General features: G+C 40.2%; 1 protein-coding gene across 1 annotated transcript; it reads right to left on the bottom strand.

Annotated features, from left to right (window-relative positions):
• Positions 1-3,853: 3,853 nt before the first annotated feature.
• WDCP (WD repeat and coiled coil containing) lies at positions 3,854-17,385 on the bottom strand. The gene is made up of 3 exons (XM_026044919.1): positions 15,466-17,385; positions 6,834-6,954; positions 3,854-4,020 (listed from the first exon to the last, which is right to left on the bottom strand). The coding sequence occupies exons 1-3, from the start codon at positions 17,383-17,385 to the stop codon at positions 3,854-3,856; spliced, it is 2,208 nt and encodes a 735-aa protein (XP_025900704.1).
• Between the last annotated feature and the right edge of the window lie 459 nt (positions 17,386-17,844).

Below are 17,844 nucleotides of genomic sequence, written 5' to 3'. Positions count from 1 at the left end.
AGGCTAAAACCRACTGCTGTGTTTTTAGCAGCAAAGTTACAGAAAATGGAAGGTTAGGATTTAATTTGAAGCAGATTTAAGTGAAGCTCTACTAACTCCTAAAAATATACCAGGATGCAGATAAATGTGCCAGATAAATATGCAGATTAATTAAAATGGAAATTTAGACTTTCTGGCTTGCTCCCCACAGGGGAAATGTTCTGGAGGGGCTGGTACCCTCTTTGGTGTTCTGTGCAGCATCCCAAGCCATGACATGTGTTTGAAGCTCCTCGTTTCCATAGCTTCCCTCTGTTGTAACTGGGAAAGAGAAGCTGCCCCACAGGGTGGCTCTGACAGGAACCTAGTGTACTGAGGTTCCTTATGGTCAGTGAGGAGCCTAAAAGAGGGTTTTGGCAGCTCCATGAGAGCTGGGTGATCTACACAACTTCCCTTCTTGGAAACTCATCCCTGTTGACCACTATCTACAAAATAGCCCTTGTGCAGGCAGGCGCCTGCTTCCCAAGCTCTGCTTTTCTCCTTGTCACAGCCTGCTGTCTCCTCAACTCATTTACTGCTGACTCTTTTTTTATCTTTCCACGTGCTTTTATCATTGTTTGTACAAAAATCTTCAGTACAGCTTGTGCTTAATAGAACAGTCTTCTTATATCTCTCCACTGATTCTCCATCTGTTCTCCATCCAAATCAAAGCTGATCATTTACCCTCTGCTTTGTTTAAATCTCTTCAGCACTTCTTCCTGTGCTTTTATTACTTCCAATTTTAACTTTCCATCTCTGTGTTAGATACTATGTAAAATACTTATGCACTGCACAGGACTCCTAAATCATTACCTGAAAACAAGTATTTCTTCCTTCAAGATTTGCTCATTTTTAACACATATTTTCACAAGGAGTGTATATGTATATGATAGTGTGTTCAAAAAGGGAGAGGTCTTTTTAACTATAAAATTGTAGTTTTTTTTTTCCTAGGCCTACTTACACCATTGTATGTGTCCAGCAAGATGATCTCGGGTCCTCAGTAATTACTGGMATAATTGCAGTGAGTAATGATACGACCTTAAATGAGATGAATTCTTACCTAGAATTATTAACCTTTGCATTGTACAGCAGAGGCAAGACATCTTACCAAAATATAACAAACTAAAAAGTCCACTGGATATCATGAAACTCAGCACTTCATTTTACAGCCCCTTATTTCCCGAAACTAGTCCTTTTGTCATCTGAWAATTTATTTTCTTCTCTTTATCTCCAGAAAATCAAACCAAATTTTGATAGCCATTCAGGCATAAAAGTTTCTTTCACTCCTGAACTTCTGAAAATTCAGAGTGTTTTTTTTAGAAAAATAATACAGGAACATTTTAAATGCTAGTGTGACAGACTGCGAATAAAATGTACAGTGATAATTATAATTTTTGAGTAGGCATCTTTGATGCACATACTAGTTGATATCTGCTAGCCAAGATTTTAAATTTCACAGAATTCCCCTTTCAGCTTTTGCAACGGCACAAAGATACCGTGATGATGAAAGATGGAATATATTAAATATTCCTTTAGTGACAAGGAAGTCTTTAAGAATAATCCCTATCATGACCTGCAAGGCACAGAGAGGTGTCCGGGCCTGTTACTGAGCTCATAGGTTTGGRCCTATTTCTCTTCAACTTCATAGGGGCACTCAGCAGGACTGTTATTTATTAAATACTTTCATGTTTCATTAGCCTCRTATTTAAGTGGACCAAACTGTGAGGCTCCCACCATTTCCCTTCATAGACAATATTTATCTAATACTTGTCAGAAAATATTAGACAAATATTAGAAAATATTACGTCTCCTTTCAGTTCTCCCCATTAGTTCAGCCTAAGTATTCCTTTAATGCAGATCCTTCCATCATTTTATTTTACTTGGCCTAATGCATAAATATTTTAAATACCAGATACTGCTGTGAGAAACAAGGATGCTGTTCAAACATATGGGGAAGATCAGATAAATCTGCTGCTTCAAAATGGCTTAGGTCATGTTATGTATTTGGTGATGTCCTCCCTTACCATAAACTGGGTCTGTGAAGCTCTATATTACCCCTTCAATTTCGATTATTTGGGTAGATTTCAGTGCAGGAAAGTAAGACTTAACCCAAGGTTTTAAAGCAGTGATAGTATAAATACAATTCTGAACAGAATTTTAATAAAAAGTAGCAGGTAATTCTGTTAACTGAGTGCTTAAAAAGTATTAGATGTGTTTAATATTTAAAAGCTGAAATGTGTTGGGCTTTGATCAGTTAGGYGTTTGGCGGGGGGTTGTTTTATTTTGTTTTACGAACAGCAGCATCCTCTTGCCCACTTAAAATGATCTTTGCAAAAAGGATACTACAAACATACAATATAACCAGTGCCTGTGGTTGCAGGCAATGCAGAATGATGATTTCCTTCTCTCTGACCAAATATTTGCATGATAAGGACTTTACTTATTATATCAGGAATTGAAACTGTTCCTGCAGATTTGGATGGATCACAGGGATGATGTTAGTGAAGAACTTCCAAAAYCCATGAAGTGCTTTCAATCATAGATGTATCATCTCGATCGTGGTTTCGTACAAAGGCAAGTATTGTCACTATGGAATTTAACATATCTKTGTTCTATAAAATAGAGTTTTGCCATTGTCCTCAGGGTAAAAACCAACTCTGCAGCAGTATGCACAGGAACCAAAATGCAAACCCTGAAAAAATAATAATTTTAATAGTAGATTAAATAAGTCCCATCACTTTTATCTTTGCATGACTGTACAGGATGAAASAAACCTCCCTTTCCATGTTTTCTTTTCAGGCCTATCCAGCAGTCTGGACTACCAGGCCTCACACACGTGGCTGCTCACGACACTTGACCCAACTCTTTGCACTTACAGAAGAAAAGTCTGGGGTTCATTCAGTCCTTTCCTTGTGTGCCTGCTTGTGTCACCACAGTCATGGTGGTTTTATCCCCATGAATGTGTGTGTCTGCTTCTCAGATACATTTGTACTACCCCTGGTCTCTGAAGATGAATTTTATCTAAGTGCAAATATCTTTATTTAAACTAGTTGCCCTAGCTTTTGCAGCTAGTGGAAAGGAATAGGCACTTAGGGGATGGTTCACTGTGATCAGGTTTAGATATCTATGTTAAAAGTGCTGGTTTTTTGACTGGTCTTACTAGTTCAGCTAGATGACTAGCTCAGTGTAGAYACCTGCATTTATTTAAAAGAAATATGTCTTGAATATCTTCAATCCGTTGTCTACCTGCAAGTTATTTTATTTCTCTTCTGCATTCATGTATAGATCTACATGCTACGTAAGATGCTGACCTGAGATAGTGCTGCAGCTTTCTTAATAGCTGATCATTTTCATATAAAAATTTCTGAAAGCATTGCGGGCTTCCAGGGGATCCACTGGAATAGCAGAGAGAGACTGGAAGAGTTTTTCTATTTTTTTCTGCCTAGTTTTTCATAATAAATGCACTTCAGTCCATTTTCTTTGACCTTGGTGTAACCCCTACACCTGTACTTGCTAGATGTTTTGTCACTGCATAATTTTTGGCATAATCCTGTGCCTCTGAGAACATTCTGCCCACAGTTAAAGCACAGCCTGGTCCCGTGCTCCAACCCCCTGACACCCATTAATAGCAGCAGATAAACCTCAGCCTGGGTCAGACCCTTCCAGAGAAACCGTGCGGGCTCAGCCGAGCCTAGAATCTAGCTACTGTGTAACCGTGCCACGGATTTGACAGCTAAAATACACGGAAAGTAGTGAGATTAGCTGCCTGGTCATTCAGCTGCTGACACCGCAGAAGGTCTCTTTGTTGTGCAGGTCGCTGGCATCCCTCGTTCCGAAATTATGTCACTCTGCTCGGGGGCCGCGTGGAACCACTCTTCTGGAAGGAGTGACCTGCGCAGAGCGGCGCGCCGTCGCTTCCGTCCCGTATGACGATCTCCTGGGTCGCCTTGAACAGCAAGGGCACGAAGCCGTCGCTGTCTGCCGTGAGCACAATCCACGAGGAGCCTGCACCAAGTGAGCCCAAAAGCAGGGAAAAGAAAAAAGGGGAATGAGTGCAGTGCTCTGRTTATATAAAAGGCACAAGCTTGTTTTTAAAAAGTCATCCGGCCCAGGTACAGAACTGGCCTTCTTGTTATGCACTAAAGCCTTATTACCTTAATGACATTAAGGGCTGGCAATCCACGCTAAACATACCTTGGTGTGAATGCACAGGGAAACAAAATGAAAAGGCTTGAAAGGGCTTGAGGTGTTTAAGCCCTGGCTTAAGTTATGGGGAGTATCAAGGCGTAATTAACAAGGAGTTAATAAATGGCCACGTTTGTTCATGGGAGAAACAGGGTTATCTTCCCCTTCGCTGTCAATCCAAGATTGTTCAGTAGCTTTTCAAACTCACCTGACAAATGGGAAAAAGTTACACTTCCAAGYTGATTTACAGAAGGAGAGAGCTTGAAATATTTTTCTTCTTTTTTATAAATAAGCCACTATAAGTTTTGAAAAAGAACATGGAAAAAGGAAATGGAGAAGTGCCCCCAAGCCCCTGCTTGATTTTTGCCAGTCATAACAAAACATTTTTCTGGCCAAAGCAAATCTCCTCTCCTTATACAACTAACAAAGCACTTCTGCAAGCTGTTGCATGCTGCCATGTTACATCATAAGGAGCTTGACATTCTAAACCATGGATCTTTAATCTCCTACCCTTAATACTTTCTTTCTAAATCTGGGCAGATTTTGGATTCTGCAGAGAGCAGACCTGGAAGTAGAAATTCTGCTGCCCGAATCAGTGCAATTACTTTTTTGGTCACATCAATAAAACATGCTCTTCTGTCACACTTTTGCAACTTCTATTTCCATCCATGGAAATGGGAGAAATTTTACACATAGTTGATGACACCTGCTTTGAAATTTCYCCTATAGAATACTGCAGTGGTAGAAAACCCTCGTGCAGACTGTAATGCCCTTTCTCAGTGCATATTACAGACGACTGCAGAAAACAGAGACTTCCCACTGTGTAGGAATATTAGGGCTTTATATGACAGGCTATATTTAGTACACGTAATGGTATTACAGCCCCGGACTTAAAGCACACGCATGATCAGGCCAAGTTCATTGCTCATATAACTGATGGTTTTAGTAGCCTTGCCTTGGCTATGAACTTGGCCTAGAGTTGTAGRCTATTATTTTCAACATATTCAAGCTGAAGTCTGTATTCAAAGGAAAAAAACTGCTRACCATTGCAGTGTAAGCACATTGTTCATTACCTCCCCTTTAATTATATAGCATTAGGGGATGGGAGAGATATTTTTAACCACTGAATTTAATATTCACGCCTTGTGGCAAAGGAAATATTTAGGGATATAAACCTCTACTGGTCAAAACTGAATAGAGCTACATAATTCTCTGTGCCCTGAATCTGATGATTTTGCACAGTTTTAGCAGGACTCCTGMGTCAGTTATTTCTTTTGTTGTCAACAAAGAGACTCTGTTTCTGAACAGGCTGGCAGCCCATGGAACAGAAAGGGCCACAAGTTAGGATAATTCCCAGACCTTGTGTTTTTAATATCTCTCAAGTCCAGTGCACAAAATCGAAGGACAGTGTTCTGCTAACTAATCAGTCCCTTCAGAGAGCTGAAAATAGCCTTTCTGAAGCTCCTTCATCATATTGAATTCTAACTCCCTTTTTTATATTTCCTAAATCAGAACTGCAAAACAGTGGTCTCAGCAACAGTGAGGCCTAAGTAGAGTAAGAGTAGCAGAAGAAAGAATATGAGTAAGAGTAGTAGAAGAAAGAATATGAGTAATAATGACAGAAGAATATACGTAAAGAAAATACGTATTTTCCTTCTCCCTTCCCCACTATCCTTGTTGCCAGCATCAGTGATATCCCACACCTGACTTCTTTTTTCATCAATAAGCCTGTTTTACAGCAATTTGCTCTGTAACCATCATTACTTGCTAAATTATAGCTTAGGTTATCACAGGCTTTTCATTTTGAATCCACCAAAAGTTGCATTAATTCCTCATAAGATGAGGGTACCGATTAAGCCAATGTGTCCCTTTCTGCCTGTCAGGGCTAAGACAAGGGGAAGGCAATGAGGGATTTATGGACCTTCCAGGCTGGAAAATATGCAAGAAGATCATAATTAGAACCAMGGAATGCATACCATAAAATCATAATATACTTAGACTGTGATGAGAAGAGCTATCCAAAGCACGATAGAGAAATATGGTTGAGAAGCAGCAGTCTGTGTGTTTGCTGGGGGGGTGAGTACACGTGAGCAGACAGGGACAAGGCAGCTCAGAGACCACTCTGGGGCTAAAATTTCCCTGGCTACTTCCATTTTTTGCAAATAAATCAGTGGTGGGTGGCAGATATGTGAGACTGRCAAATTAGAACATAGAACATTGTTGTTTATCTTAATCTAATCCAAAATGCTATGTGACACGTTGATAGCATATTCTGAGGGTGAGTTTTTCTCCAGCCTACTCCTTGTTGTCACATAGGGGACGTGCTTGTAAAGATGGGCAAGGCAAAATGCCAAAAAGTCTCAGAAGAAACTATTTCTATTTCCAGGTATCATAGTGTATTTAGTGGAGACATCTAACAGATGACTCTGGTAATAGGGAGTGCTGCAATTTCTTAGCATTGAAGGGATTTCAAAAGACACTGGGCCATATTTCAGACAAAGAAAACCAAGTACTTGTCAAGCAAAGTTAGATTTCTCCATTTGCTACAGCAAAGAGTAATTAGTCCACTGCAAATGCCTCTGTCATGCTAAAAGTCTTAGGTGAAAGCAATACCAGAAATAGAAAGACCATACCATGCTTCATTTCGATAATGGGCAGATCAAAAAGCTTCTGGACTAAACTCAGGTGGATCTTGCCATCACAGAGGAGAACAGCTTTTGTTTCTTCAGCCACTGCTCCGTTTGCRAAACATTTCTGCAAATGCATATATGTAAAAGAAAACATCTTGTTAAGGACTTGCATGTTTTACTTCAGTTCCTTTAACCCTCCTTTGGTTCTTATGCCTTTCAGGTCTTTACTCATTTTGTTGGAGTTTTTTTTTTTTTTTTCCCTTTATTTCTGTTTTTACTAGTATTTATAAATGGTACCATGACTCAGTGCAACTGTAGGCACAATCTCCTCGTCCTACATGAAGAGGAATGGGGCTTTTTTTGCAYGTTTGGAGCTCAGGGCTGCATCAGCCCCGCAAAACTGGGAAGAACAACTGTACAGCGAGAATGTAAAGCTGTTCTAACAAGGTGGCTGGGGAATCCTATGGATTTCTTTGAGAGAGAGGGAGTTGCACGGATGTCCTGCCCTGGAGGTTGCCCTGACATTAACCACCTCYCCCATGCACCCTTTTGACTATAAAGGTGACAGACTCATCCTTCATGACATATAGTTGTCCTTGAGAATTAGCACCTCAAGGGTCCATCACCCTAATGACTGCAAAGTGCAATGAAAAATGCACCACAAAAATGTTATTAGGAATTGAGTTAACGTGGTTGCAGAATGGCTACAGATTTGCATTKGCAGTTTGTTATCTGCTGGCCTTTGAAGGTCAGTTTTGGCACTAGGACCTTCCCATTAGGTGACTCTGCCTTTAAATAGGACACCTTTAAATGTATGTGAATTGGGCATTTTCTTCTAAATCATCTTGCTCTATTTCTGTCTTGCAAAACTCATGTTGTTTTTTCCTTCCCATACTTTTTGCCTGTTTAGTTCCTATGCATTTTTTTTTGCTTTTGACATCACTTCTTTCTGCAATATCTCCAGATAAAACATTTTGCTAATTTAATTAACAGACTATCCAATTCCATAGACAATTCAATGTTATACATTCAGAATGGACCCAGCTAACGTTTTAGACCAAGTGGATAAGAAGTCACCTATCCCAGCTCCCATTTTAGTCTTTACTTGTCTGTGTCTACCGGATACACGTGGATATCTCTTTCTAAGACAAATGTTGCTATTGAGTGGATTCACACTGCATCTTCYATTTCTGTGCTCAGTAATCTATTCCACAAGTTCATTAACCTTTGGCTAACTACATGTCTCTTAATCTCTTTTAACACTCCTCTTTAATAATGCTGCCTTTTGGCTGTGTCACCTCCTCAGTGAATGGGTGCGTTCTTTCTATGCAGCACCCTTTCTAMATCCAGTCATCACTTTTATGATTTTTTCCATTTTTTCCATCATTTCTTCCATGAATGTAAGCTCATTGAATGTAGCCACTCTCTAAGTCAGAAGGTCTACCAACTGTTATGAAAGTAATTTTCTCTATTCTGAAGCAGCTATGCAGAAAAAGTCCATAGCTGATTGTTATTTAATTACATATTATTATAGTTTGAAGATATAAGGGCCATAAAAGGAGCAATTAAAAACTTCACCCAGCTTCAGAGATTTTCTCGTTGTTTCCTTGTTCAAAACAGCCAGAAAATTGTCGCTGTGTAATAAAGAGAAATATCTAAGGAATGCATCAGAAAAATATCACATTCTTAATCATAAATATATAGTCACTTTTATAAGCTGTAGGTTGACAGAGTTTAGGGTTTCTTTTAGGTCTTTTCAAATTGTATAGGGCTATTCTGCAGAACCTAAGTACACGTAAAACTCGATGGGCTGAATTTTCAGCAATGGACATGTACTCTGCATTTACATTCCAAAGATGCTCTTTGCATGTACAAATATCAGTGCATATTTTTTTGTTTTTGTTGCTGCTGCTTATTAGCTAAGCTCACAACTGCTTCATTTTTTCTGAATTCCTGTTGAAATACCAGGGTTTACTCAAAAATTCCACCTCTGTTAATGAGTTATGAACCATGGTGGACTGTAACTGAGACTGGCGCAGATTGCCTTGACTGGAGAGGTTCCTTATTTTTATTTGCTTCAGTCCCCCAAAATCCGGGGAAAAAAAAAAGTAATCAAGCTGTGCCTCTGTTCATTTGCAATCAGTCAAACAGAAATATATATTAAGAAGGTGTGTTCCATTATTTTCTAATTAGGTATGTGATTTACTACCATAACTGCCACTAGAAGTAGAGCACATTTTGTGTCATTATACGAAATTATGTGGTATCTCTTTTTTATCCTAACATACAATTTTACAGGTTTTCAAGTACAAACCCCAGAGCTCCAGTCTCAGAGTTGTTYGTTCCTCAGCATGTCTGAGCATTCATATCAAATAATTCTCCCTGTTTATAGTGATAAAATTGATTGGCTTTGCCTTTTATTTTCGTTCGCTGGCAAATTCTGTTAATCTTCTATTTTGCCTCCTTGTTGAATGGTTAGGTGATGTTAACATGCCTTCTCTTTGAAGAATATGTTTGCATCATATGCTAATATTAAGTGATTGAAGCCCATGCCTTCTTGAGAGGTAGGTAATTGTTATTATTCCCYTTTTAAAAATGAGAAAACCCTGACACAGGAAAATTAAGAGATTTACTCAAGGTCATGCATATAATTTGTGACAGAGTTCAAAATGCAACCAAAATCTCACCTTCACATCTTCATATCCACCTAAAGACCATTTTTGTCTAGTAAGGTCTAACTTTACTCTAGCTTTTCCTAAAATATGTTTCTCTGCTTTTACTGTTTGTCTCAAATGGCATCCAGAGGGCTTGCAGTTTTGTTTCAAAGCCCTTAATATTGGTTGTTTTATTCTAAAACAAAGTTTATCAGTTGGCTGAGAGTATGCAGAAGAAACAAATATATTTCAACATGCTCGAATGGATGTTTTCAGTGCAAGTTCCTTTAGCCAACTTCCTGTAATGTGTCAGGCCCAGCTCTCCCTCAGCAACAAGCCAACAGCAACAAGGCATCAATTCAAGAGCTGTTCTCCCTCAGCAGTGTCAGTCTGCCCCTTGCTTAGCGTTTATAGCCTGAAAAGAGTCTTCTGGACTCTCTCCAGCCAACCTTGGTGTTGCCAAACCGTCTTTCCAACCTCATGTTTTGGAAAACAGAAATATATGGGAAGAAAGTCATTTGCTAAAGCAGAAGAGGTTCCTGGAGTAGCTGCCACACACCAGATGTGCGTGCGATAAATCAACGTGTTTTCTCTCTGTTTTGAACTCCCCTGAGCAGGCATCTAGTTCTGCCTCTTGACCTTTTCTCTCTATTAATCTTGTGTTTCCTCATGCACTGCCCACACTTGCAGTCTTCAACTTAAATTTCATGACTGATGAAACAGAGAGGTAAATCAGAATATGTTACTGCTCAAAAATGTTCTTTCTAACCCTGGGTTAGGGATTCACGGCAGTCTGAATGTATCTTGTTTGCACGTGGGTGACTAGAATTGCAGAACATGTTCCACCTGAGGCCCCAGTTGCCTTTCATGCTGGATACACCTTACTGACATATCCAAAGACTGCCCTTCTSCTTGGAATAACTATGACATTCTGTGATTCAGAGGCTTGTAGTCACTTAGCACATGCAAGTCTTTGTCTTCTTCAGTTGTTTCCAGATGATCAATATCCAGTATATAACACAAATTTGCGCTAAGAATCCTGCAATATATGACTATGCACTTCATATTAGTTCATTTTTAAATCCATTTTTATTATTCTAGATGTTAAGCTCATTGAATTACATGGGTGATATCCTCCATTGAAAATACTACTGATTTGGTGTCATAAGCAGATTTTATCTCATCAGATCATTAATGAAACTTCTAGGTTACCCTGCAGGTCTTCCATTGGCCTTTAATCCACTAATAAATTTCCTCTATTTCCTTTTATTTTAGCATAACCATTTACTGTCTTTCCTTTAGCCAATTTAACCGTCTTATATTTCTTCTATTAATCCCTATTCTCAGCAGTTAAATAAATAATCTCCCCTGTGGCACCATTTCAGATGTTGTACAGAAATATAGTTATTTGAAATATTCTTCACATCTTTTGTGTGAATAACCTATTCTTTGATGAAGGAAAGATGCTGGTTAATCTGTCACATCCGTGCAGTGTAGGACAAATAGGTCTGTATTGCCTATATTTTTATTTTCATTTTTTTTTTCAGTCCTTGATTTCAGCTCTTTGAGTTATACTGCAGAAGTAATTTCAGCTTTGATACCTATTTATCAGTCTACTTTGTCTCACAACCAAATTCATTAATGTGAGGAGAGAAAAAGGGTAGATTACGTAGACATGAGGGGATCTGGCCCAGAAAACAGTGAGAAAGAGTTGTGTAACTGGAGTTTCAGATGCTCTGTAGTGTGAGGTGTTTTCTTTCTACTACAMGGAGGGACTGAATGAGTTAGGYCTGTTTTTTCAAAGGAGAGAAGGCTGAGAGGGGATCTGATCAATATGTGTAAGTAGCTGAAGGGGGAAGGTAGGGAGGAAGGGGCCAAGCTCTTCTAATTGGTGGCCAGTGACAGGACAAGGGGAAATGGGTGTAAGTTGAAACAAATGGAGTTCCATCTCCATGTGAGGAGGAACTTCTTTCCTGAGAGGGTGCCAGAGCTCTGGCACAGGCTGCCCAGGGAAGTTGTGGAGTCTCCGTCTCTGKAGATCTTCTAAACCCACCTGGATGCCACCCTGTGCCCCGTGCTCTGGGTGTCCCTGCTGGAGCAGGGGGTTTGGACTAGATGATCTCTAGAGGTCCCTTCCAACCTCAACCATTCTGTGTTACTGTGATTCTTTCCTCCACAGTTTTGCTTTATTATGTTCAGGCTGTATTATTTAACTCCCATCTTTGCATCCTTTGCAGGGTATGAAATCCTGGATTCATCTTTAACATTTCATGTCCCATTACTCTTGTGCTGGTCTATCAACCAAGTCTTTTGGTGCAGAAGATCCCACAGGTCCCTGCAAGCTCTGCTTGTCTGAGCAATTTTAGAACATGGTCACAATTTGCCCTGCGTGCATCCCCCAACCTTTGCCCAAAGTGCTAAGCACGAATTAATCACATCTTATCTTGACTCCTGCAGTTCTTTCTTTTATGGTCATCCTAAATCTCTTCCTTCTAAACTTCAGGATGCCTGAGGAGTTTCTCACTCCAGGGAGCAGTCTCATCACCTTCCCCTTCTATCATTTTCATGGCTTCCTTTCTCTTGCTCAACCCAAGTCAAAACTGACATACAGATTTCAAAAAGCTTCATAGACTTATTACAACTGATCATTACAGACTGGTTTATTGTTATCTCCTTCCCCATTTTAGGCTGCCGTCTTTAATGCATCCCCAGCCTCCTTTACTCCATGTATTTTCATTAAAAAATTTATTACCATGTTTTGATCCTTTCTATTCTTCTCCTGCCTCTGTGTAAAAGATTGTTTATTTTATAGCTAACCTTGGCAATAAACTTCCCCACGATAAACTGTATGAAGATGCTATAAAAATACAAACTGTATACGGTTATTGGTGAGTGTTAAGAAAACGAAATCATGACTAATTGCTRAAGATTTATTTAAATCTTAATAAAATTATATAAATATTTTTATATTTTATTAAAATATTTTTTAAATGTATTATTTAATTCCTGTGGAATTATGCACCGTGGGCTGTCGGTGATGCAGACTGCTGACATCCCACTGCTTGTGAGTAGAACAAGGAGGGATTTGAAGATGCTCCTCGAATTAAGATGAATCTCGTTCTTCCTAAAGAGGTCTGCCTAAATACCATTAATTTCCAGTCTCATTTGCCTTTATTTCCACTGCAATTAGTTTCTGAATGGGGCTTGTTTCAATATTCTGCAGCTGTTTCTTTTCTGGGGGAAACCAATGATAAAAATATCCTTTTTTCTTTTCCAAAATAAAACAGAAAGAAACCTGTGGCAGATTTTTTTCTTTTCTCTTGTTAAATAATACCTGCTTATTGTGTCTGTCTGTCTGCCCTCCCACACTACCCTGACTCGCCAGCCTCTATGTGAGGGAAGAGCAATAATATTTGCTTTTCAGGGTTGAACGCTCAAGTCACCTCTGGTGGCTCAACGCTATTACACAAGTGATAGTGCAGTGACATTTCCAGAGCGTGTTTTGCTTTTATGGCTCCAGGCTACAAAGAATATAAATTCTGATAGTGCTGCCTGGAYGTGACTTGGTGGAATAGAACTGACAGAATAAACAAAGCTTTTGAAGAGTATTTAGTAAATAGGCCTTGTGAATTATTAAGTAATTTACATTGTGTTTTATATTACAACTTTCTAAACAGAAGTGGAAATTTTATGCATGTAAATAATATTTCTGCACAGCAGAATTCATAAGCGACCATTAATTATTGCTGCTTCTTTAACTCTAATGACTTAAACTTGCCTTTTATGTTTTTAACGTGGGGATATAGTTATGCAGCATTGCTCATTTTCATGTTTTATAGCAGATTTCTCAATCAAGACACCCCTGTCGTGCTGGGGATTACACAAACACTTAAGAAGACACACACTTGGCACAGAAAGCTGACAGATCTATTGACTGGACTGCAGTGTTCCTGAAGTTTGAAAAGATTTTTTTTTTTTTTTTTTTAAATCCTGGCTGATATTTATATCAGAAGGCAATAAACCTATTTCCTGCCTTTCTGCACTGTGGATACAGGCTGCCTGCACCGCGGAGCCCAGCTGGTTCCCCAGCTCACACAGTGCTAATCAACCTCTGAAGCAGGACCAAGGTTCAGATGCCTGAATCCAGACTAATCAGAGCAACTATTTTCTGAGCAAATTATTAGCTGCCCGAGAATAAATATTTCCCTGTCTGTCTGGAGGCCTTTTTGTCCTCAGCCTATTTTTCATTATTTTTTGGCATCCAGCTGTGCTGCTGTTAGATTTCAGAGGCAGGGCTGGCCTATGCAAGGCATTAGATGGGAGGCTTTCACAGGAGAGCTACATGTGCCTGAAAGACATTAAATGTCACCTTTTCTGAGTCATTAAAATGTGGTACTAAAGTTGTTCTCTGCCTTCTCTGTGAAATCAACCTGCTTGTACAAATAAGAGACTTCCTTATTAATTCCTCCCAAATGCAGTTAGTCTGCAACATTTTATAAGCACTAAATTTTCTTTGTTTCCAGAGAGTTTTTGTTTTTTTCTTCAAAAAAAAAAAAAAAAAGAAAAAAAAAAGACAGGAAAATTAATTCTTACTCCTTGTGCAAGCTAACGTGCAGAGTGACTTTCAAATCTGCAATTGATGTTAGATGTCACACTCAGAACTACTCTTTGGAAAGGTTAATCCAATAGAATTCCACAGACAAGGCTCCTTGATAAATAAATGAGTAGATTTATGTTAAGAAATCAGAATTACTTTGGACTGACTGTAGAACACAAGAGTTTATTTTTTGGCAAATAAAATCCTAAGTTTTTAAAATGGACACTATGGGTTTTTTTCCAGCAGAATTTGTATAATATATTCAAGTTAAATTATTGACTACTTCAGATCGAAAGCTTTGCTTATATCCAGAGTGCCTAACATACCAAAATCTGCTAAAATGCCAAATAAATAATTACTAAAAAGTAATGAGTATATTTGAATTTAGTCACGATTCCCTTAATGAATGTTTTGAGTGGAGTGCTTAGAAGTCCATATGTGGATCCCTTTCAAGTAAGAGTCATTATTGTATATCTGTGAGTCAAATGGGATTGAGACATACATACTTCAGTATCATCACTGTAATAAATGCATTAATTTGACAAAATGCTGCTTAAGGAGCAGTGGATAAGAATACATTTATTATTGGCACCTGTGTCCGCAAAGGGACCTTAGCTTCATCAGCAGTACCACGATGACCAAAAATGTTATTGTTGCCATATTTAGTRTTACTACTCGTAGAAGAATAAGAGTGATAAATAGTTATCTACCCTGTATTCTTTAGTCAGTTGAAATTCTTACTGCTGTCAATAGGACTTTTGCCAAAATGTGGCTGATGATTTGACACTTTTTTATTTAATGAAATAATTATATTTTGCCTTTTTTCCAGAAAAATATAAGTAGTAATATTGTTTTTTTTACAAAATGATTGTGRCCAGTTGTGTGAAGAGTGGCAGTAGAAATGAGCCAACTTCCTATCACCCCCATTTGAGATAAGTTGAGATTCACTACTTTGATTCAGTCTCCATGAGATCCTCCTCCTTTGGGATCTCCAAACTTAGGATTTGGGCTTGGATTGGAATTTATCATGTTGCTGATGAGGATGGCTGCTGTACCACCCAACTCTTCTTTGATAGATACACACAGCATTGGCAAGTGCCCAGAACGGTTGTGCACCATCAAAGAAAGAAGAACAGACCCAGATGGGTGTTCCCAGACCCAGATGCTTCCATGTGAAGCATCCCATAAATTACCCACGTAGTCCTTAATTATTGTTTCACTAATAAAATCTAATACTTTTTAAACTTAAGCTGATATCAAATTCGGATTACATATCTAAYTGTTTAACAAGAATTAAGCTGCATCCTCATGATTTAAAAATAAATAAGATTTTTTTTWAATTTCAATGCCCCATASTAGTATTTCTGAGTTGACGAAAAGTTACCTGGTGAGTGATGTGGACAACAGGCGGTTCCTCTGAACATGGGTAGGCTAGAGATACCCTCCTCCCGTTTTTAGTGAAGTCTCTTAGTTCAGAAAGACTCAGCTGCAGTTCATTAAAGCTGCCACAAAGTCTCTCTAGGTTCCTAGATATGTGACTCATTCCTCTTTCACTTGGCAAATTGTTATTTTTAAGAGAACTCGTTGCTTCTTGGATCACATTGAACTGCACTTTGGGAGAAGTGGGTCTGTTGGAAAGCCTGCTAGGTGTCCTGAAGCCAAGAAGAGCCACAGAGCGATTCATAGGTTCCGCATCCAAAGGTTCCAAGGCAAGTGAGGGGTCACCCGGGAGCCTCTTTTCGTCCTGGTCGCTCACGCTTGATGAAGAGCTCTGCTCATAACTGGGGCTCTTCACTTCTATGAGTCTTCTCCTGCCACTAGGAGACTGAATAACTGTGCTCCGCGGCATCAGCAGCTCCCTGCTTTGAGCTTGGTCTTCCGTGGCCAGGTTTTCAAAGAACTTTCTTTTTCCAGGAATATTCACGGAGGATTCGTAGTTATAAAACATGTTCTGGTTAGTCTCAGGCAGTGCTGAGGAATCTTCTTCAAACATCAGTTCTTTGATCACCAGGCGCATTACATATCGGTCGGAACTGGAGGATGGAATGAGACAAGGCTCGGGGAATTTTTGTTTTCCGATCAGAACCAGGAGGAGTTTATCAGTCAAAAAGCATAAGCCCTTTGGTCTCTCATTTTTTTCCAGCTGGATCTGTTGAATATGAGGCATGCAAGAAGAGGTTACTGAGTACACCAGGACAATATTGGAAGTGTTAGAGGCTACGGCCACAATCTGAGCTCGAAGGTCAAAAGCCATTATATCAGGAACCACGATACCTGGGATAGTGACTTTCCTGGTGGTGGTTACCTTCCTCTCAAAAGTCACCAGGATCAGGTAAGAAGAATCCTGACCATTTATTTGTGTGCAGTCCTTGCGTTTCAGGGTAATCARGGGCCCGGGGTCAGACTTGCGATGGTTTGCGAGGATACTGGTTAAATCCACAGGACCCGATGAAGAAGATGCTACTGAATCCACGGTCACTGACCTGTCCGAATCCGTCGACTTCCGTCGCAGGTCCATGGAATATTCCTCGTCACCAAGCACCAGAGCAGACTGTGAGAGTAAAGAGCCAGTTTCAGCAGCCGGCGGCACGTCGAAGGCCATGCCCGCGTTCAAACCACACAGCTTATCCAAAGGCAGCTCGGTAGCTACAGCAATTTGGAAATCCAGCGTGGCCTCTATAGCACAGATGTAACCTCCCACATCGAAGATGGGGCAGAAGGAGCAGGCGTTCAGAGCTTTCTGGGTGTCGTCCCATATGTAGGAGTGAAGGGCACTGCCTATAGCAACTACCAGGCGGTTGCCATCCTTCGTCCAGCAGGCGCAGTGGATAAGCCCGCTGCTCTTGATGTCTGCCTTGACCCTGGTGTTGTCGGAGCGAACGGCGTGCAGGACCGAAGCATCTCTCTTGGTGAGCACCGCCAGCACCTCCTGCTTGGGATGCCACACGCAGCCCTGGGAAAGCAGCGGGAATGGCTCCCCCACCTCACAAGTCTGGGAAATGAGGAGCTTGCCCTTCTCGGCGGTGCTGCAGCCCAGCTGCCAAATGCTGACGTGCTTTTTGTGCTGCACTGCAAGCAAAGCTGGGATGTCTGGGGAGCAGCACGGGCCCCAGTAAAGCCCATGCACGTGGTCAAATTGCCCCACAACGCTCGAGTCTCCAAACTTTAGTTGTCCTCTGTGGTAGTACAGAGCAGTCAGCACCACTTGCTTCCCGTCCGTCCAGGCAATTCCGTGCACGGGATGGATGGCCTGATACAAAGCGTTAAGGCCAGTTCTCAGCAGCTTCGCCTTCCCCAGCTCCATCTTTTTAAGCTTTCTGTCTACTGGTGATTATTCCAAAGGAGAGAATCCATGCAATTCATTTGCAGATCATGCTGAGGAAACTTAATATCTTTGCTTTCCTTCCTTCCCAGAATCAAACTGCTTTTTTCTGCTATTACTCCTGTACTSTGAGCTCCCTCTTAGTCAACCCGCAGCTGCTCTTTTAAGTCTAAATCCATGTGAAAGCTGCTTTTGCAGTGTCTTCCCTGGGAGGAGTTACCATCCTCATGTGATGGCTAACAAGGTTTAACTAATTACTGTGCATTTTCGTAGAAGGCTATTTTTAACTCTTTGCTGCTGGGAGTATATTTAAAAATAACACGCTAATACCTTGACCTTCGGTGAATGAAGGGCTTCTTTGGTGAATGCAGCAGAGAGATCGTTCGCTGTCAAGCCTGGGTATTAAGCTACAGCCTGAAATAATGACCTGACACTTCTCCC

The sequence above is a fragment of the Nothoprocta perdicaria genome, unplaced genomic scaffold (genome assembly GCF_003342845.1).
Source record: "Nothoprocta perdicaria isolate Ctin4 unplaced genomic scaffold, notPer1 scaffold_39, whole genome shotgun sequence".
In the NCBI taxonomy this organism is placed as follows: domain Eukaryota; kingdom Metazoa; phylum Chordata; class Aves; order Tinamiformes; family Tinamidae; genus Nothoprocta; species Nothoprocta perdicaria.
The sequence above is the reverse complement of the archived record's forward strand: the minus strand, read 5'-3'. Positions and strand labels throughout refer to the sequence as shown.